Consider the following 23,533-nt stretch of genomic DNA (forward strand, 5'->3'; position numbering starts at 1 on the left):
ATTTTCAAAACGTTTATATAGGCGATGGTGTTTGAGCTTTTGTTTAAGAAGCCTAATTATGCTAGGTGAAAACCATGTAAGATAGTCCGAACTACGGGCTTGCATTTTTGGTGTATATTGATTAATAACGTCATACAGTTGGATAAAAATAATTGAACAAAATCGTTGCAATCGAGCAAGCCAGCATAATGAGACCAATCCTGAAGCTTAGATGTGCAACTTTGGAAATTCCTTTTGTGAAAGCAAAATCTATTACAATTATTGTTAGAGCGCAGTAGAGATTCATTGCTATGACAATCAACCTCAAAGGGAGAATGGTGCGAGTCAATACGGCCCATAGGGACAGCACGTCATAACGTGAATGTATCAGGACTATTGGTGATTACCAAATCCAACAATCTATTGTTATATTTATAATATGATTGAACTGGGATACATTAATTGAATGGAATAATTTATAGAGAAGTTCAGATTTTTGGCAACTTCCATTCAATGGCGCATTTGTATCCCTTGACCAGATGACGTCGCAAAAATTAAAATCACCCATAATACACGTGATTTGCTTAGTTAGTTTGAAGACATCATACAAGCACAACGATTCACAAAACTCGAAAAGTCTGTACTAATAAATAGCCAGGAAGATTTTTCCGGAAAAATTTCCATTTTTTGAATTTTTTTCGGAAAATTACCCAACAGCCCTATATGTAGGAAAACTGTCAGACAAACGTCAAACGCGTCGCCTTTGTCATTTGCAGTCATTTGGAATGACAAGCGATCACAGTTTTTGTGATATGAGATTGTAGTATCTCATATTAGTTTGTGATGAGATTTAAGAACCATAAAAAAGCTTACAAATCTATTCCATATTTTTCAAGTAAAATATACCTATTTAATAACAAAATATGCTTTGAAAAAGTGATAAAAACGAATGCTTAGATTTTGATTTTGGGCCGATATTTTTCGGCCGTGAAACAAATTTTTAGGATGTTTATTGTTTATATTGCTGTTCAGCCTATGAGTGGATCATACGTGGACGTGTTATGCGTGCCATAAGTGGCTGTAATGTGATTTTTTTAATGAAAACTTTTTGATAAATAGCACACAAATTTTGCGGCAGCAATGAGGGTGAATTTACGGAAATTATTTCTAATTGGCTCTTTTGCGGCGATTTTGTGGATAATAGTATCTTACATGTCGACTCTGGAGTCGCCGGAGCCGGTGAAGAAGTTTAACAAAGTGGTGATGATTGAAAATACGTTAAATTTACTAGAGGAGCGTGTTGACATGCAACTGAAAGAGAGTAACAAGTTGTTGGATAGGGTTAAGCAACATTTGAAGAAGACTGAGTACTTAGCCAAAGAAAGGGATGCCAAGGATCAAATGGACGCTGACAGTAAGTATTATTGCAGTACAGTATTATTAGATCTTTTTGTTATACCGTCCAGACTGTGCATTATCAAGACAATTATATTCTATTGTAAGAAACAAGTGTTCTCTTAGAGCATATTACACCCCTCATGGAATAATAGCATGAGTGGAGTTACCTACGTCAAACATGTTTATTGCTCTATTAGATACAGAAAAATATAACCGACAACCTCTCCAATTCTTCTAACACTATCTACAATTAGTTGATAGAGTTATAATAATTGGAGAGGATGTGGGTTATATTTTTCTGTATCTAAAGGAGCAATAAATGTTTTTGACCTAACTCCACACATTCTTCCATGAGGGGTGCGACATAGAGATTGAAGGTCACCTTGCTGTCTAAATACTGGTATGAGGTTTTGAGTGAACCGTTTCAAGTTAATTAAGGAATAATAAATATACATAATATGTTGTGTAGGAATTTAGAATATATAACATGTTTGTTGCAAACTCTTTAATATTTTGTATATATGGCTGTTTGTTTATGATTTGATGAGATCTTGTTTTTTGTTATTTTTTTCACTTTCTGTGAATTGGACATTAAAATATTGAAATTACGAATAATTTCTATATTTTGCAGTCCACACAGGTTTTGTATTCATCAGTACTGGGATAAGGTGAGGGGGACCCTTCTGCAGAGAAACAAAAGTAAAGAATTCGAATTGGCTTAAGGCAAATCACTAGGGGAGAAGCGGAAAAAACGAAATGGCCAGATCAATTGGTTTAGGCAGTTACTACTAAATAATGATCTTTAAAAAAATATATGATATACCCAAGGATATTGTCTAAAGAACTTGCTAATTTGTAACACGAAAGAATGTACTTTACCTGATCATATAAAATCTTTAAAACAGGCTGAAATAAAAGTGTAAAACAAATTATTTATGAATAGAATACCTAACTTTGCATATAATTTTTATATGGAGATATTTCTCTTTAAGTACAACAGAGAACCTACTAAATTTTGGTTTTCAACTGAAGCCCAGAAGTTGATAAATTCACATTTGTCCCAAAATGTGAAAATTGCTCAGTGGTTTAATGACACGCCGCACTGCCCGTTGCGCTGTCAGTCCCAATTGGGCACTTGTCGATGTCGGATCTGTGTGATTCTTATTTTATTAATCTTAATTTGTTATGGGACGCGTAGGGCGGCTGTGCGGGGGCACCTCGTAAAATGTAGGTTCGCATTGAAATACCGCGCCTTAAATCGTTCTGGGTGCTGGATCCTAACACCAAGCCCATTATGTGTGATAAATTTTGATTCATTCCACTAATCCCCCAAGTGGGAATTATACATTTTATTCCATAAAATACATCAACCTCTTTCGTTTTTTTAAATTTAGCCATTTTTTTAAATCACTTCCGTTAGTCATTTTTGGAAACTGATGTTTGACCACCAATGTTCATTTTGTTTATCATGAACTATTGATTAAGAGACTCCCCGGCATGTTGCACTCCATTCTTTTCAGTCCTCACTATCTAGAATACTTGAAATGTACATTTCAGTACCTCTGTGACTCATGACCGTGGCCTTTGATCCATTAACTCTTTCACTCTCTATACCTCTATAATCATCATCATCTTCTGTTTATTGTACATAAATATATAAATAGGTGTATAGGTATTATGTATATAGATATGTGTATATTAGGTTTGTTGGTTATATATATATCATTATATATTTATTGCATGTGCGTTATTATACTTTATTAATTTAATATTTTGTTTAATTTGCCATATTCGTGAATATCGTTTTCCTCAAACATTGACTGGTAGAGAATGCTTTTAGCATTAACTCCGCCTTTTGTACCATTATGTGTTGTGGCCAATAAAGTTTAATAAATAAATAAATTGCGTCATTCCAGCGAAAATGACACTGCGGTTCAAAAAAATTAATTACACAATTTGGTTTTAATTGTATGATTAGAATACGCCCAACAAATCAAATCATTAGAAATAAATGAGATTTTTCGGATATTGTACAATTATTGTATTTTTTGCCTTCATTACGCAGCCGTAGTGCTGTCATCTACAGTGAAGCATTTTTTCTTACAATGTTAACAACAATTTTCGCGGTTATTTGTGCGTCTTTCTAAAAAAGTTATTACTGTCGAAGAAAATACAATTTATGAATTTTAAAATAGTGATAAGTATTTTATGGAAGTATTATATGGTGAGGAGTTATTAAAGTTTCAATAAATATTAGGGGTTAAAGTATGAAATTGCCGTTTTATTGCAATAGGTTCTTTGAATTTTCATAGAATCTTCATGGTTTGAGGTTTTCGAATGAAACTTTTTTCAAATGGTTTCTGTGATTTTTTTTTTAAATTTGAAACATTTGAATATCGACTTTCAATTGTTTTTGTTATTCAATTTAGACAAGAAAGATGGATACTGCGAAAATTCGAGTGATTTTTGAATACGAGTTCCGACGCGGAACTAACGCGGCAGAAACAGCCCGCAATATCAATGCTGCGTTTGGAGAGGGGTCTACTAATGAACGCACCGTGCGATTTTGGTTTAAACGCTTTCGTGATGAAAATTTCGACTTAAAGAACGAGCCACGAGGAAGACCGCCCACACAGGTGAATAACGATGAATTAAGAGAGATAGTGGAAGCCGATCCTAGTCAAACTACCCAGGAATTAGCGGCATGGTTTAACGTTACCTTACCCACAATATTGACTCACTTGCGTCAAATCAATAAAATAAAAAAATACGAAAAATGGGTGCCTCATGATTTGACTGATCTGCAGAAAGAAACGCGTGTTGAAACTTGTGTTGCCTTGTTGAACCGGTACAGAAATGAAGGAATATTGGATCGAATTGTAACATGTGATGAAAAGTGGATTCTTTATGATAACCGGAAAAGAAAAATGCAATGGCTGACCCCAGGTCAAATGCCACAACAGTGTCCTAAAGCAAAACTTACCAATAAAAAGGTAATGGTAACTGTTTGGTGGTCTCAGCATGGTGTTATTCACTATAGTTTTCTCCGATCTGGTCAAGCAATAACGGCAGATGTCTATTGTGCCGAACTCCGAACCATGTTGACAAAACTAGCAGTAAAACAGCCCCGACTCATGAATCGATCTTCGCCATTATTCCTCCACGACAACGCGAGACCTCACACAGCACGAGAAACCATTTTGACCCTTCAGGAACTGCAGTTAGAAACCATTCGTCATCCTCCGTATTCACCAGACCTTGCTCCAACGGACTACCATTTTTTTCGTGATTTGGACAATTATCTACGTGACAAGAAGTTTTCTTCCCAGGAGGCAGTACAAAATGCTTTCACACAGTTTGTGCAGTCTAGATCGTCGGAGTTCTATCGCAAAGGCATTAATAACCTTCCCATTAGATGGCAGCAATGTATAGATAATAATGGCAACTATTTTGATTAAATAAATTTGTTAAAAATTTAAAAAATAAACAATTTAGATTTTCAGTACAAATCGGCAATTTCATACTTTAACCCCTATTACTAATTTCAAGTCCCACCAATCACAATGAAACATATATATTTTTATTTTAACCAATAAATATGCAATCTATTGGCATTTACTTTTGCAAAAGTAACAATTATGCTAAGGGTCAATATTTTGGCTTGGTTGGTCATTGTGAATGTAAATAGGAATGTAAATATTAAAATTTGAAAGTGTGTCCCACCCGTCACAGCGATAGGTGGGACACACTTTCAAAACACTGAAAAGTTTTTAGTATAAATAATGTCATAAATTTATGTAAATAAATATATATAAATAGTTGAATTTTTTTTATAATAATAATGCACACACTCAACATAGTCCCACACTAGGGAAACCCTAGGTCGCGGGTGCCATGGACACACACATAGATAACCACAAATTACACCCAAACTTATTATATTTCATTTTAAAGAGGAATTAATTTATACCACGGCCATTTACATATAATAAACTACTTCCAGGCTATTGATTAGTGTCATGTAGAAGATACAAGACAGAATTTTGACCTATTTCAGAATTACGATCTGTAGTATAGAGATAAGCAATTCTCTTGCTGGTCCATGGTAATATTAATATCAGCTCATGTAATTCTAAAAAATTAGAGAAGCTGATGTTAACATTACACTTTGTTACAGCATAATTGGGCCATTGCAAAGTGACGGGTGGAACATTTTGACTCCTCCTTGAACTTTATGTAATTTCTCCCTAACCATTGGTTAATTAGACTTCAAATGAAAATATCATGAAGCCAGATAAGCAATTAACAATCAACTAAAAATCAACTGCCTCTGTGGGCGAACGGTTACCATGCCGGACTGCCACGCAGAGGCCCCAGGTTCGATTCTCGGGCCGGGAGAAATATTTGTATGGCCTACATTTATTTCTCTCGTGAGTTTAGGTGTAATTTGTCGTTGTCTATGTGTGTGTCCATGGCACCCGCGACACAGGGTTTCCCTAGTGCGGGGCTATGTTGAGTGTGTGCGTTATTATTATTATTATTATTATATATCGTCATCACCACCATCAACATCATCATCATGATCATCATCATCATGATCACCATTATCATCAGTATCATTACCATTCACATCATCATCACAATCATCGTCATCATCACTACAATCATCATCGTCATCATCACCACCATCATCATCGTCACCACCGTCATCACCACCACTATCACCATCTAATTGTTATATTTCAAGCAAATATTTGGTTTAAAGTAACTATTTGACTTAAAAGTACACGAGAGCGACAATAATATTTGGATACATTTTTAATTGTCAAGTGTGTAAAATATGCTGGACCGTTATAAAAGTGCATGGATTTTAAAGTTCCCTTTGTCTGATTGATGTACAAAAAGTTTATAAAACTATTACTTAATACTTATTTAGATAGATTGCTTTATATGAATGAGAACGATTTAATCACTAGCGCAGAAATTGGTATTTAAGTCGATTTTTTTGCTAAAACGGAGATGCACAGGTTACTTCACTGTGTACACTCCAATCCGACAGGAGCCCCTTCTCACGTGTGCGAAGGGTGAAGGAGATGCGATATGAACTTTTGATATTAGGAGGCTTTTAGTTGAGATGACACTAATGATAAGAAAAATTGAAACACATTTTGTATTCCCAAGAAAACATGTTTGTTTATAGTAAATTGGAAAGTTACTTTATGTATTCGACGTGAAAGTTATTAGAGTTTAACCTCGATGGGAAATATTGCGATTTCCACGAGTGTTTAATTTTTATTCTTCTTTTCTTAAAATTAGGGCGACGTGGAACCGGCTCCCATGAATGAGAAATTGGTCACTTTTTAATTTTTATTTATTACTGTGACGTAGTAAAGTAGTCTTTTTATGTGTAACACAGACTAAGTAAGCAAGCAATCATATTAAACAAATAATGCTTAGCATTCATGTAATAACATAAAAGTTATTGAAAGGGACACATTTTTGGAGGTTATCGGAAAACGACCATAGTTAGTTATTTACACATTTGAACTGTGTCACGACGCATTATATGAAATCAAAGTTATCCTTGGACATTACCGTGATGTTTTCCTTGACCGTTGTAGCTCCATAGGTCCGACGCCCATTGACGGGACGCCATAGCAAGGGTGCCTTCGGCATTCCTACATTCTTAGGTATGACGTGGCATCCTTAAGCATGCCGTGCCTACCTTCATTCGCTCCGGAGACCCGCAGTCGCACTCAGCGTCCTGAAGTTTGCCGAATTATCCCGAAGGCTGCCGAGGTATTCCGGAGGTTGCCGGCTCGTTATTCCAGCTTCGTTTTCGTCGTTACGAACATAATCATTACAATTTTCACTGTAATATCATACTATTACTAAAATCCATTGGCGTGCCATCCCTTCAGTGAGCTGTGGGCCTTAATGGCTGCTACAGCGTGACTATGTCTGAGTGAGATTGAGAGGTGGCTTGCTGTATGTTTTGTTTCCGTTCAGCAGTGCGGTGATCTGGTGCTCGAAGACATCTCCATAAAATCAAGGGTTCTAGAAATTCCTTTAGCGGAAGCAAAAGTTCACTGAACGGAGAGTTCTCTCTTTTTCTATAATATCTTGATTTTGAAATATTTAAAATGTAAAACAACAACGACGATTATAACTCAAGTTACATTGTATGGATGTGAATACAGTGTGTAAAGATGTGTAATCTTGGACTTCGTAATCACATATGGTTTTATGAGCGTACAACTCATTACGTAATAAATACTGTTTAAGTCCATTATACTTTTACAATGATTATAAGCAAACACAATTATACTCAGACTAAGTACTGTTACAAGATCACGATGTTACAGGAATTAAAACGAGTCAGAAATCAAAAAGTCTGAATTGCGGGAATAATTTGGAGCAGATAGAGCAGAAGTGAATAGGCTCGACTTTGCTTTAATAAATAGAGGGTTGAAAATTAAATACGACAAGGTTTACAACATATGTGTGAATAAAGGTGACATACTCGCCGAGAACTTAGCGAAAGTGTGCGCTGAGCTATGAGTACGGAAATTAAACCCAATGCTACTCAGAACACCCAGACATGGAACCTCCCTGACCTCGTCCTCAACGAGATTATCCTTAGTGAGCAGAGAATAAATGGCTTTATTTAGTTTCAGCCTTCAACCCAGTCCTGCCAGTGTTAGTGATAGCGTGCGACAGGGTGTCAGTCCATCGATGTTTAGAGAACCTTGTAAGGTTCAGACCCAGTAAGAAAACCTTCCCTATTATTATTAGCCAGGTGAGATGGGTTCAATCTATTTAATCTGAAACGTGTCATCTTTTTCGTCAATAATATCTGCAGGCTTAGCATTGTCCACAAAGACAATTAATATGTTTTTTTGAAATCTATTAATTTCCTTTAAAATTTACGTCATGCTACTTATGTGTACAGGTGTGTCCATCGTGCACATTTATAATGTTGAACCACCATAGTTAAAGATAACAATTTCTCGATCATATATCATATCACAATGAGTTTTAATATCTGCGCCATTGCTAAGCCTGGGTGAGCTTAACCGTGTACCGTTGGAGTCGATTTAATCGATGTAATTTGAGACTCAGCGCCATATTATGTCGATAGCAATTATCGCTCGGAATTCATTTTCAACGTCAGGCGGTTATCGGTGTCATGTCTGTTTTATGTCATTCAATTTGTTTAAAAATGAAGGTGTTATTTTCGCGTGGAGATGTATGGTTTATGAAATTCATTTACAAACTTAAGTAGTCTTTTTAGGTCCGTCTAGATTAAAGGCATGTAGAAAAAAATAGAATCCGATTTTATTTCTAATTAAATTTCATATACAACCCTTTTTGAAGACAAGACATTAAAAATGGTTTAATATTCTTAAGTACATGTGTTGTAATGTGTTAACATTTCTTTTAATAATAAACACACAGTACAGTTTTGTTACTGTTTAGCGGATGTATCTTTGTTTAAAAGTAAACACTTGAAAAAGCTTTCGACAGGGTGATTGCTAGTTTTAATACAGACAACATGTTGAAAAGATGTTTAAAAACTCTAATAGGCACAGAATTTAATTACTGTAAATGTAACAGACCATTTATATTTACTCTCTTCTATGAGTACAAAAAGTTGCTGAACCTAGAAATAATTTCAGCATTTATAAGTGTCCCCCAGGAGTCAATATTTTGACCTAAACTTTATATCACTTCCAGGACTGCGGTCATAATGCAACATATCATGTAATCAAACGCTTTGTGGATGAAGATTCATCTATAACATTAGTTAGACAGCCAGATCTTACAGATATTAAGTTACCTCGCACGAAGTTGAAGTTCAATGGATATTATAAGATCGCGAGGCATTTCCGATTTGCGCTCAATCATGTCTTCAAGACTTTAAACCATGAGGCTGTGATAATTGTTGAAGGTAAGTAAGTTTTTTGCTTATGGTATACTTTTAGCCGATTGGGAGGCTTGTTTTCAGTCGTGCCTTTTATATGTATATTCCAGTAACAAATCTAAAAATTGGGTTGTGTATGAGTGCGTGATATGTATGTATAACGTGACACCTATACAATTATCGACCTTTCTTTACATTATGGCCTAAATTTATTTCATGTTTCTGTCTAATTATAAAGACGTTTCACGTTAAAACCTGAAAAGTACTGGAGTACCTTTTAATGGTCATCACTAAGTTTGACGAGGAAAAATGATCACAAACTCTTCGAACTCTTCGTAGGTCTCCCAAATCTCATTGGGTCAACCAGATGTTCTAAAAAGAAGTCGGTAGAACATTACCCATCTCTGATATTTTGACACAGTTCATTTGTTCACAGATGATCTGGATATATCGCCGGACTTTTTCGAATACTTTTTAGGGACATATCCTTTGTTACTCAAGGATCCTAGTATATGGTATGTATATTTAGTCATAGATTGAACTATACAAATTGTTCATCACGACACTTAATTCTTTTTTGTGAAATTATTCCACTTGTTATAATTATTAATACAAAGATCGAACACTAAGAAAAATTCCTTCAGATCAAGCTGGATTCAAACAAGAAGGAATTTTCGTTAGTGCTCTATCTTGGTATTAATAATGATAAAAATTGTCGTTTTTTTTTCGAAACTGCAAATTAGCAACGCTATTTAAATGACTTCAGGTACAATTTAAAAAAAACAGGTCGCGCGTCTTCTGGAAAATTCTCGTGCTGTCTCGGGAATTCCCTCGTCTACCGTATTCGGACCTAACGTGCACTTTACACAATTGACACAAAGTTCATTTAACTATGTACAATTTCGTTATAAAAATACGTTTCCATCCCGTAACGCGGTAATATAGATTGAGTCTTAGTTTAAACCGGAAACAGTGTAATATTAAAAATTTCTAGCGGTACATGCGTCAACGTTCTGATATACGTTTCTTCGACTTAATATAGTTATTTTCATCTTTCAGTGATTGTTTAAATGTTTTAGTAGCTATTGATTGATTTTGACAGATAGGTGTAAATATGCAACTGCCTTCTTAAAATGAAAAAGGGTAAATTTGGAACCACATTATTTTAAAGAAACACAGAGAGCGGCTGCCGGTCGAGTGCGGGTCGGGAGCGCTTTCGGAGTATGGTCGTACATATAAATACACGGAATTAGACCCGCCGCGCCTCCGACCCGACCAAGTGAAATTATATTTACATTTAAATTCAAACGGGCGCTACAGAATCAACACTTAGAAATATTTACTTGTTTCTTATCTTTCTAGGTGCATCTCAGCATGGAATGACAATGGGAAGAAAGACATAATAGACCTATCCAGACCAGAACTGTTGCACCGCACTGATTTCTTCCCAGGCTTAGGGTGGCTATTGAGACAGGAGAGTTGGGAGTATTTAGAGCCTAATTGGCCACCTGCGTGAGTATTTCAATGATACTCATTTAATATAACGTAGAATGTAAAGCTGTTGTACTAGAAACTATTTTATTTATTTATCTATGTATTTGGGCTACCAACAGCTGAGGCTTTTCCTTACATTGATTTGTGGGTTTGAATTTACTCCACAGCTAAATTACTGGTAGACAACTCATGCAAAAAATGGCAGAGAAGCCTTTTTAAGTAACTATTTAGTATTATTCAGTAGCAGTAGAGCTCCTCGAGAATGAGTACATCCAGGGTAGTACAGGCTAGTACACCTTACCTATTTCTGTCGCCAAGCAGCACTATGTCAGCATTACTGTGTTCCGGTTTTGAAGGGTAAGGGTGCTGGTGAAATTATGGGCACATGGGACTTGTCAACTTATGTCTTAAGGTGACGGGCACAGAGGCAGTAGCGCCCTTCCGATCTTTGCGATTTAAAGCTCTGGGTGGCACTGCAACCTTTACGGATAGACGTGTAGCTTACCATCAGGCGCACGACTCGTTCGTCCCGTCACTTAATATTATAAAAAAAAATCACAACTAAATAACTATTAATTCATTTAAGAAAAGCTGTATATGAGTAGAGTATGTGTAAAATTATATTTGATGTATTTTGAAACATCCTGTTTAAATATATAAATAGCTTGACTAAGAAACGCTTCCAGGATAGCCTTAGATAGATTGTTTTTCCTGGATAGCGTTCATTAAACTTCTGAAACTGACCGATTCCTATACTAAGGGGTTAAAATATTTTTAGGTGCAATCTATTGGCACAATTATTAACTACGTAGTCGAGCTGTTACCGAGCCGCCAAAAGAGTACTTTATATTTACAGCCTATATCGATACTTGCATCACTTAGATTATCTATAATTTTTACAAGTGATATTAAATTACGACATAAAGTTTAAAAAGACTTGTTTCTTGACGAGCAATTTATGATTTTATTTTTTATACCGTCTTATCGAAATCTTTATGGTAAAAATAAATTAAAATATATAATACCTTACCTAATAAACGAAATTCCTAAAGAAATAAAAATATCGTTAAATTGTAAAAACATCAAACTTAATTAAAAAATTACTTTTTAGAAAAAAATAAAATTAATTCGTGATTGTAATATATAATAATTATAACCTTCTAATTTTAACTAACAACATACATAGGTATTACTTACTTACTTTAAATGTATTATTAAAATACTGTTCACGACCATTTTATTGATAGAGGAATGTCAACACGCAGCAGTACGAACGCACCAGTGTTGGGCAAAATTTAATTGTTCTGGCAATTAAAGACTGACAATTGATTAATTGTCAATTGCGAAATAGCAATTAACGATTGATCAATTGTTACTTGCGGTTCTCGCAACTAATAATTGATCAATCGTTAATCGCAAATATCTACAATTAACAATTAATCAATTTTCAATCTTTTCAATGTTTTTGATTAACAATTAACAATTAAAACTGACAATTATGATAAATTTATAAGGCATATGGGGGTGAGTTAGGGCGTTGGTTGTGGGGGCCTGCTGGGGGCAGGTTGGGGTCCCCGCTTGGGTGCCTCGGTTGGGGTCCCCGGTTGGGGGCCCCGATTGGGAACCCCGCTTGGGGGCCCCGGCTGGAGGCCCAGTTGGGGCCCTAGCGGCCCCTTAACCTGCCCCCAGCAGGCCCCCACCCAACCGGGGCCCCTAACAGGCCGGAATTGATTTTAATTGCAAATTTAATTGCAATTAAAATAAATTCAATTGAAATCAATTGCAATTAAAATCAATTGCAATGTCGCAATTGATTTAATTGCAATTGATTTCAATTGAATTGATTTTTTAATCTGATTGAATTATTGATTGAAATTTAATTGATTAACACCCAACACTGGAACGCACACACTACACATAGAAATTATTTGTACGACGAATGAGCGGTATACGAAAAAAGTACTTAGTTAAGTTTATGTTATACTGGAATGTTTTTTTTAGTGCTTTAAATGTAATAAATATATTATAAAATATATTAAAATAGCTAACCAATTTCCTTAGTATATTCGTGATACGTAATCTAGTACATTTGGACGATTAATTATTGCAGTAATATTACGATCGTAGATAAGAAGATTTTTTTTATTTTTTTTTATTGTGACTCGTCAAAATGACTGCACCGCGCCTGATGGAAAGTGCGAATACAGTCCAGAGATGAGAGTAACGGATGGAAAACACAAATATCTTCACTCCGTCACTATCATTTTGCCGGTCTGGCCAAATGCTTCTTCACACTACGTTTGAAGGACCCGATGTTATAGAGGGGAGGGTATACATGCGCCGGGAGTTGGTTCCACAATTTGATGGTTCGGCATAAAAACGAATTGCCAAACTTTTTAGTTTTTATAAAATGTGCGAGGCCAAACTTAAGACACAAAAGAGATTGTTTAAAAAATATATAACTGAAGCAATAAAATGTCGAGTCAAGATACTATACTACCAATCAGACTGTAATTCACATTAAATGTATGATGTTATAGTAGATCTTATACGTCCAATGAGTGTGTAAATATTGCAACTCCAGTATTTTTACAGTTAGTGTTTGGTGTTTTTTTACCAAAAAAATACACATTTTAAAATTAAGTTATAAAGAAACCTATAGTCCCCTAAATATACATTAAATAAAACAAAAAGTAGGTAAACAGACAATCTGATAGACAATATACAACTTCAAGTTATGAATAGATGTAGCCACAGACATATAGATATAACATATACAACACAACAAACTCGCGCACAGGAACAACGAAACAGAATTAACATATTCAGCAATGTGCTTATTTCGTATTCCGAAATCCATAATTGTTCGAAAATTTCCAAATGGTGAGAAATTTCAAAAATGTTTTTCCAAATATATTTTTTTGGGTGTTTTTTTCTTGAAAACATTAGAACAATATATTATAGAAATATATACGTCATGTTTTCCGTCATCGAAAAGCGTGGTCATTTTCGCACATTAATTCCGAAAAACTCAAAAGTGCGAGCGCGGATTCGAACCCAAGGTCTCTGCCGCACGTCGAAGAAGTTTCACAACCCTCGGAAAAAGTGTGAAGTCCCCCAACCCGCATTGGGCCAACGTGGCGGACTGGCCTAAAACCCGCGCTTGGGAGGAGATCCGTGCCCAGCAGTGGAACGTAAATGAATAACTCAATTACTTGAGTTACTCAACCACGATGATGACGATGCTTTTACTTAAAAATTAGGTTTTTTACAGGGGATTTTTTTCGCTTGATCCAGCTCTATTCACAGTAGACATCTGAATATTACCATCTAAAAAAATTCACGATTATGAAATTGATAGAGTTGTGAAAATATCATATGAACATGATATGAATATTTTTCGCAGATTCTTCGATGACTGGTTGAGAAACCCTCAAAACACTAGAGGCAGATCTTGTATCAGACCGGAGATCTCCAGAACCTACACCTTCGGAAAGGTAACGTTAATTACTACACAGTAACAGCACAATGCTGTATAACACAATAAAAAACTCACCTACATAATCCAAGAATAAATTGGAACAGTACTTTGAAGATATTAAGTTCTCTCATATTAAGTTGGTTGTGCAGTGTGAATTGGAGGAATTTCTAAATTGTATCGACTACGCACACGTGCCATTGAAATTCCAAGAAATTGCAACACATAACCTTTTTTCGGCACATAGTAAAAGTGATTATTATGAACAAGAACAATAATCAAGAATTTTAATCTTTCTTAGAAATGGTACCAATATTTTTGGCGCCTAGTTTTATTAAAGTATTATACCATTTTGGAATCTTGGTTAGTTGCGTCAATTTTTAAAAAAACTTGCCGCAGTGGTGTCCATACTTTTTTTTTTACAAAACGATGAGGGAAAGTCGACTGAAGGTAAAAATATTTCAAAATTTTAAGGAAAAAAAATATTTTGATGGATTTGTGTAAAACTGCAGGCATTCTAGGGTTTTTAAGAGTTGTGGTAGACAGCAGTACTACTTAGGTGGCCGTTAAAATTAAAACATCAGAAATATCTGAAAAAATGTGGTCGTGGTGATTCAAAATATCATTAAGGGAGTAAATTTTCGAAGAATAACAATTTTTTTATCGTAATTGAAAAAAAAATGAGATAGATTTTTTTTCTTATTTTTCCTCAAGTAGTTATGCGCAGGTCCACCCTCCTGCGCCCGCTTATCGTTGAATTTTGGGACACGCTGTATAGTGAAACAGGAAGATTCTTAGATAGTATCTTTAATCGTCGAATAAAAATACTATCTAAGATTGTTCCTATGTAAATAGAAGTGAATTAATAATGAAATTACAATACACGGATCTTATGCCTATTCATATATAATATTAAATTATGCAGTCAAAAGCGTAACTTTGCGATTTCGACTCAAGGGCCCTGGCAACACTGTTGTGTAACCTGTTATTTGCGATTCAATCGGGGATAATGGATGGCTATTCGCGATTCACGCAATGAATTCAAATCTGCTACTGTTATAAAGCTATTGTAGCCATTAACCAATAAACAAAACAATATGGGTGTTTTCGGCACCAGCTGTATTTAAATTGATTGATATTAACTGCCTGTAGATATCGAATATTAAAATCGACATTATACAATTGCATAAAGCACAAAATCGTAGTTTGGAATATGTAACTTATAACAATAAAATAATAGATAACAATTAAATATAAAATGATAATAAGAACTTTATGTTGAGCATTGAAAGATTATAATCACAAGATTTGCAAATAGTAGCATATTCCAATCATTTCATTAGCGTCATTTCTCTATCACTGAATATTGGATGACGCAATCGCAACAGCAGAATAGACATATTTATTCAAACATTATCTGCTGCAGTAATAATGACCACTTTGTTGTTTCTTAATTTTAGTTTTTCCTATGCTCAGTAGATAAAGACGTTGACCATAGAAGGGCAGTGGATTATAACCCATTCAGCCTGTTCAGGTTTTAACTGAGTTTTTACTAAATGCGCCTAAGTTTAACCCGTTTCTGCCCAAAATCGTTAAAAGAAACAATCCCACACAATATACTCGCGATCCTGTGGACTCTCACTTATTAGCATTAGCTACTAATAAAAAAAATAAGATTCTTGTTCCTTAATATTTATTGGACATGAACAAATACATAACACAAAAAAAAAGACAAAAAGCTAGGACAACAGACCTCCCTGCATTTTTAATATGAATTTTAATTACAAATCCATCGACATCAAACGTGTTTTCGTCAATAGACACAGTACAACTCACTTTGATACATTTAACTGTAGCATGATAAATTTATAAAACAAAGATACTTGTTAAGTTTTATGCATTTATCTAATCGTTTATAGCTTCATTATCATTGCCAATATAGCCCACTTTGAGAATCATCGCTCTAGATTATTTATACAATTTTTTTTGACTTCACTATTATACTAATAATGTATTTTACAGGTGGGGGTTAGCAAAGGCCTTTTCTTCGACATGCATCTTCGGCACATGCAGCTCAACATGGAGTATGTGGAGTTCACAAAGATGAACCTTTCTTATTTGATTAAGGTAAGCTAGAAGAAATATATAAAATATAACTTTGTTTAAAGTGAAAACCTCGCATACGGTGCCTCGGCGCTGACGCTGCATTGCACTACATATAAATTACAGGCCTACCGCTTGACTGAGTCGGTTCCTGACGTAGCTGCGCGGTGCGGGAGTACTGTTGGGTAATTTTCCGAAAAATTTCAAATGGGTAATTTTCTGGAGAAAAAACTTCTCAAAATAGGAAAAACTTGAAATATCGGAAAAATATAATTTCAAAGGCTTAAACAATGTTTCACGTTTAGAAATATATTTTGATGTTTTATTTAATGTGAATTATAAAATAAACTTGGATAACTAAATGCCACATTAAAAAAAAACTAGATTTAAAATGATTTCACAACAGTGAAAAAAACTTTTTTGAAGGCTCCAACGTTTTCGTTCGGTAACTTCAACTTTTGACAGGAGTCAACGTCAAATGTGGAAAATTAAACGAAAAATATTAGAAAAATATTTATTTTTCTGAAAAATAAAATATGATTTTTTTCAAAATGGAAATGTTTCTATGACTCAACACTAGAGAGGACTAGTTACGTAACGGTTATGGCGCGCTGCACACGAGATAATTTCAACAAGATGTTTCTGACGATATTCAAATAACAAGTTAACTGAAAAAGTGCCTACCAAATAAGTCACTTGTTATGTGAAACGATAAAAAAATTCATAGACAATTGAAATGAATAGACAAGCCATATGGTACTTTTTTTACTCAACTTGTTATTGAATGTCGTATCATACCTATGCGACGATGCAACCCGTGTAAATCGCTCTTAGACGATAAACGATTGGTTACAAATATCGCATAAATGCGATCTTACAATAGAGAGGCTTGGAAGAAACAGCTTCGACAAGAGCAGTGAAATCTAAAAGAGAAAACACTGAGTGATAAATGCTATTATAGGGATAATTAACTTTGTGTTGGCGCCTTATCGGTTCTTTATAAGTACTTTAGTGGTACGCCGATAAAACCGATATAATAGAAAAAAAAAGAAAGGAAGAAGATAAGCTGATATAATCCTAGAAAAAATTTCAAAATTGATCTGAAAAATCTGTCTTTTTGAGATAATACCCTGTTCATCGGGACCAGCGATACATTTTTTTAATTTATATTAATTTGCATTGGTAGACACGTTACATTAGGATATATAATTATAACTAAAATTTAAATTAATAATAAATTTTGAATACAAGTAAATAGTTAAAAAACCAACCATAAACCCGCCGATCACTATCGCCAAAAATCAAGCAATATAAATTTATGTTAATAAATTGTACCATTTCTGCCTAGGACGTCTACGACCCCGCGTTTAAACAACAAGCCTACAGTGCTTCTTTAAAGACAGCTGCAGAAGTAGTCTCATATTCTGGAGGCCCAGATGATAAGGCCCGCGTTACTTACAAGGATGCAAAATCTTTCCAGAAGGCTGCTAAAACCCTCGGTCTTATGGATGATTTTAGAGTAAGTAGCAACATACTTTAGAGGACGCGAGTGGTGTGTTTTCCACACAGAAGCTCTCGTCGGTTTCCTCCCTGGTTTTGTGATACGAGAGATACACTTATTAACATACAATGAAGAATCACCCATACTAGGCGTCTATGTTTTCCTTTTTTTGATAAGTTGTTTTTAAAGGGATAACATTATTTGATCCACAAAGATTTAATTTGCTCTAAATGTGCACTTTTAAAAAAAGGAAAACATAGGGTCGTACAGGCCTATCGCTTAACTGAGTCGATTCGTAAGGTACCTGCGCGGTGCACATGGGATAATTTCTAACAAGATTTTTCAGACGATATTCAATTGCAAGTTGATTGAAAAAAGTACCTACCATATTAGTCAATCGTTGTTATATGAAACGACAAAAAAAAATCATTTATAATTGTAATGAATAGACAAGCCATTTGGTATTTAAAAACCGGCTTCAAAAGTTTGCTTCTCCATTTTTGCTGTGTTTTATTTTCCTTGGAATTACATCTATGTGCAAAGTTTTATTGAAATCAGTTAACGGAGAGTGGGTGAAATTTAATAATCCGGATTCATTTCCTTATTTGCCATCCTTATAATGTGTAATATTTTCTTCAAATTTGGATGGGATCACTGCAGATATGGTATGTCTGTAGGGATCCCCCGGCGGTGCGACATATACGGATATATCGCACCGCTTCTTGCCCGTGGACCCAGGTGGTCTTGCTTCACCTAGGTGGCTAACGGGCAATTATTTCTTCCCGTGGTGTGAACCTTTTATGTATAAAATAGAAATACTCAAAACTTATATTGGTGGTGAGATTTAAGAGCTGGTAGCTGTAAAGGTATCTATCTAACTGGGTGACCAAATACTTTCGTAGATTTCTCATAGATGGCGCTACGGCTAAAAAGTCGTTGAAAAACTAAAATACAAAGATAGGTTACAAGCACATAGACAAATTCGTGAGGCTTGTTCGTTCCGTGTCAATAGCGTCTGGCACGGTATGCTAGAAGACGTAGGTTCGAATCCGGCAGAATCGTAGGAATTTTTCTGAGGGTTACCTATCAGTAGTCTTAAAGTGACATTTTCCAGAAACAACGTTTGCTCGAATTTTCATCACCTCGAAAGTAATTTTGAAAGGAAAATGTTTTTCTTTTAAACCTAACTTAACCTAACCTAACCAAACCTAATCGTGTCTTTGCGATAAACATTCTAACATATCCTGAAAGAGCAACGGTTTCGTTATAATTTGGTTTTCGGTGCAATGAAAATTCAAACAAACGTTATTTCGGAAAAAAATTCGAGTTTGCGATAGGTTACCTTTCCGTGTGTTCGATCTTTGTATTAATAATTATGACCACTTGTATTTCATATTAAAACGGAATTATTTGTTACCCACGCCATTTGCATAATATAATCTACTTCCAGGCTGTCGATCAGCGCCATCTAGCCATAACACGGGATTTTTACCTTTTTTGAGTTACGATCATTAGCAGTCCTTTTGTTAATTGGTCCAAGGTTCAACTAAATTTACTATAAGTGTATAAACTAATTTTAATTTTGTTTTTTCAGAGCGGTATTCCTCGTACAGCCTATCTGGGCATAGTGAATTGCTATATTCGAGGACGTCGCGTCTATCTTGTCCCCGAATTCGATTGGGTGAAATATGACCCAGCATGGGGCTAACATATGGCCACTCCCGTCAGGCGTAAGCTACGTGGACGGGATAGACAAAATAGACAAATTTGGCAGAACAGCCAAAATATTCTATTTAGGCGGTATATGCAGAATCTGCATCAGCAATTTTTGCAAAAGAAAAACGTTAAACGTGTTGTGGATTTACCAAATAGGAAAATTGGACAAATTGTGGAGTCGCCGAAAATAAGTAAATATCAAAAAATATTAGGCGGTATCAGTATTAAAGAGTTACGCGAGAATAAAAGAATAAAAGCGAAATTAAAAAATTAAAAACCAAAAACGAAGCACAGTGTACATATTGGTCGGCCAATAGTTAGAGTTTAATAATAATAAAATTAATTAATAACAAAGAATTTTGAATTTGCTTAATGTTTTGTTTTTGCACTATATACATGTAACGTGAATGTTATATTCAGTGCGATTGTGTGTAGGGTGTATTTTTCTGTACCCTGTATATTATGAAAGATGTAAAATTAACACATTTTTGTACACCCTTTATTTATGTAAAGATGGCTAGCTAAGTTCGCCATGTTGCGGAAGTTTTAAAAAAATGAATGTAAGACAAAAAGTAACCTGTCAACGTAATATGGACTAATGAAAATAATGATAGTGTTTGACAAGCCTAATCGTTATTCAAGGCGTCGATTTACACAAACTAAACTTAATTTAGTGCGTCTGTCGTTTTCGTTATCAGTAACAAAAGTATATTCATGGGCATACATATATAAAGGTTGAATTATAATAACAAAGTTCTTTGAATGGTATTCGTGGCCAGTGCCACGAGTACCAGAACGTTTAAAATCAACAGACTATTAAAGTCATTCTTTTTTCAAATTGAAACGTTCTGGTGTATGTGGCCAGTGGTTTATGTGAAGATAAAATAAAATAATAAAGATTGTTGTCACAATTCAACTTTTTTTTACAGTTCCTCTAAATAATATATCCATGAGTGGTATAGCGTGGGTAGTGCAGAGGGTGCCATCACAAAAGCACAGCAATGGCGGCGAGCCCTAACTAGTCAAATATTTTTTTTTACTAAAACATTATAAAATAACTTCCACTATTTTTACACTCATTTACCGCACATTTCGTCATTTTTAACTAAAACTCTTGAGCTGTTCGCGGTGCAAGTTGACCTTGAGCACTGAAGGCCCGCCCGCTCGTGTAGGCCCATTGGGAGCGCTTCAATTTGCCTCACTTAGCGTGTGCAGACTAGGTTTCTATGCGTTATTATTCTAAGGCAATAAATTTAAGGTGGGAAATTAACGCTACGCCCCTGAAGTGTTTCCTAGACGAATTTCTAATTAGAGACATTAAACTGACGATTTGGAGGGTTGCCAGTTTTTTATGTAAAAAAAATAGCGTTGTCTAATCCTTTAGGATTGATGGCACTGACCATTGACTTACAATTATATGGACGTCGGGTCCGCGCTAAAAACTGTCCGCACTTGTAAGGCGCTAAAATCGTATACAGAGCGCGACACTCCGCTTCAGTCTTCATTTGTTCTACTGACAGCGCGATACTGCGATGACATTACAATTTAAATTTCGAATAGGTTGACTTGGGACATTTTTTTCGTGGTTTTTGTATTAGACCCGTCGTCCATTTATTTGTAAGTCAATGGCACTGACTCACTCAGGAAATTTTTGATTGGCAATCGGTGTGTCATTTGAGAGCAACTGGAAACAGTAGTGTCCGAGTTTACACATATAGAAGTTTTTTTTTTCGATTTCATATGACTAGTACGAAGACAGAATATTCACTACAAGTTGATGGTTGCTTGCATCCGACATAAGACACTAAAACATAGTTTCCCAAAGTGGCGGTAGGGGCTTCGGAAGCACTTGGGGGGCTATCTATATAAAATACACTACATTATATAATTTTTTCCTAGTGATTTTTTGTGTTAAACTATTTATTAATTTTAAAATTTTCAATTATTTTTTGTGGTGTGTAAGCCAAAGTTTGGGAGCTTGTGCACTAAAATGTCTATATGTTCGTGAGGCGCCTTATTGTATCGTGAATTAATTTATAAGAAAATAAACACGTTTTTTACGAAAGCGACAGTTGCAATAAATTTTAGTTTGCATGAATTGACACCAATGTTAATTCGCGTGTGCAATATTTCTTTTTAGTTAAATGTTATTTGTTATTGTTTTTTAATATAAATTGATACTGTTTTTTTCAATGTTGTCAGGAAGGAATAGTTAAGTTGCGTTGAAGTTTGGCTGTGCACATTTTTAAACTACACGAAATAGTTTAAATAATAAATGGGTAGTAATAAAGGCTCCGAAAATTAAAAATGATTTTAATAAAATTGATAATATTACTGAGTTATTAGCTAAGTTATCTAAACTTTTGTGCAAATAAAAATTCGGAAACAACCGAATTAATACTGAAAGTTCCGAAAATCCGCAATTAAGCCGTATCAACTTAATTTATATTTCACCGAAAAGTCTTCTATTGTAAATTTAACAACGGCCTTGTACATCATAAACTTTGGTGTTTCTTAAACTGTTCCATCATACGGCAATACTACTATGAGTGACAACAAGGAGGATGCTAAGTTAGTTATTTTTTTCGGAACTTTAGTATATTATTCGGAACTACAGTTTTTCTTCGTGGGATTGTGATTTGAACAAGTTCTTGATTGTGCTAAATATTATTAATTTTGTCGGTATATTTTATACGGCTGTGACCAAAGATAATATAATAATAATTATAAGATTTATTGCCTCAATAAATATAGAAGAACACGGACACGGGACATACTTGTCATGTTCTAGATCTCAGGACCTCTATTCAGAATTGCTATACCTCTTCCTATTACAAAAGGAAGAGGTATAGCAATTACAAGAAAAAACTTATTATATACAATACTAAACAATATCAAATATAGTATATATTAGTGGCATGTGTATGTGTGCGTGATGTGTTTGTGTGTGTCTCAGAGAGTCTCCCTCTGGGTGTGTATGTGTGTGAGATGTGTTGTATGCGTGCGTGTGGACGTATTTACCTGTTATGGGAAGTTGTGGGTGAATGTGTGAGTTTTTTAAAATTAGATCTTTCCAGCAAGCGCGATTCAAATACGCCGCAGCAATTTGTTTTTTTTTCAAAGCCATTTTATAATTAATTTTGAAATTTTGTCAACTTGTTTTCTCTCTTAAAGGGGGAGGAAGATCGTTCCATATTTTTAATATGCCTTCATGCTGGATGTAGGGATGGCAAAGGATCCCCTGCCGAGCAGGAAGGGTCTACTTCCATTCAAGTATTGAGTAGAAGAGAGTATGAAGCGACATTCGCATCTGGGGTCTTTTAATTTGGTCGAGTCTTACTTATTTGACAGTTATTGTTTCGGACAGAGCACGGGAGTAGACACCCTGTCCCGTCCCGGACCTTAACCTCGGTTCACTACAATTTAACTTGTTTTTCGGAACCGTTATTATTTCCCATAAATCCTCAATACATCGTTATTGTTCTTATGTGTCTGCATTCTGAACGTGTAATAGAGTTGAAATTTAGGCGATTTGTATATTCCAATATAATTTTCAACAAGCTGATACAAACATTTTATTTTTACTCGTTTACAAATTTGCACAGCAACCACGTCAGTTAGGTGATTCAGTCAATTGTTGGGACTGATTAATTATTTCCAATTTTTCAATGCAAAAAGAACTTAATATGTATTTTTCTTAACGTCTTAATGTTTATATAGGATAGGATGTATTATATATTTCCTATATTTATTAACTTATTTGTATGATAATTAAGGTATACACATACTGGCGTTGTACTGACGGCGTGTGTGTATGCATGAGGGATTTAGTTAGGTTTTTTTTAAAATATCCGAATTTATACATTTTTAATCAAAATCGTAGTTTTGATATTTAATTAGTTAGCAAATAATAGGGGTTACCATCAAGAGTCCACTTGAG

General features: G+C 34.9%; 1 protein-coding gene across 1 annotated transcript; it reads left to right on the forward strand.

Moving 5' to 3' along the window:
- Nucleotides 1-953: 953 nt before the first annotated feature.
- Nucleotides 954-19,878, forward strand: LOC113227591 (alpha-1,3-mannosyl-glycoprotein 2-beta-N-acetylglucosaminyltransferase). The gene is made up of 9 exons (XM_026460548.1): nucleotides 954-1,393; nucleotides 8,049-8,176; nucleotides 9,115-9,328; nucleotides 9,738-9,816; nucleotides 10,664-10,813; nucleotides 14,202-14,292; nucleotides 16,296-16,400; nucleotides 17,725-17,895; nucleotides 19,472-19,878. The coding sequence occupies exons 1-9, from the start codon at nucleotides 1,120-1,122 to the stop codon at nucleotides 19,583-19,585; spliced, it is 1,326 nt and encodes a 441-aa protein (XP_026316333.1). The 5' UTR covers nucleotides 954-1,119; the 3' UTR covers nucleotides 19,586-19,878.
- Nucleotides 19,879-23,533: the final 3,655 nt, after the last annotated feature.

The sequence above is a fragment of the Hyposmocoma kahamanoa genome, unplaced genomic scaffold (assembly GCF_003589595.1).
Source record: "Hyposmocoma kahamanoa isolate Upper Pololo Valley unplaced genomic scaffold, ASM358959v1 211, whole genome shotgun sequence".
NCBI lineage: Eukaryota > Metazoa > Arthropoda > Insecta > Lepidoptera > Cosmopterigidae > Hyposmocoma > Hyposmocoma kahamanoa.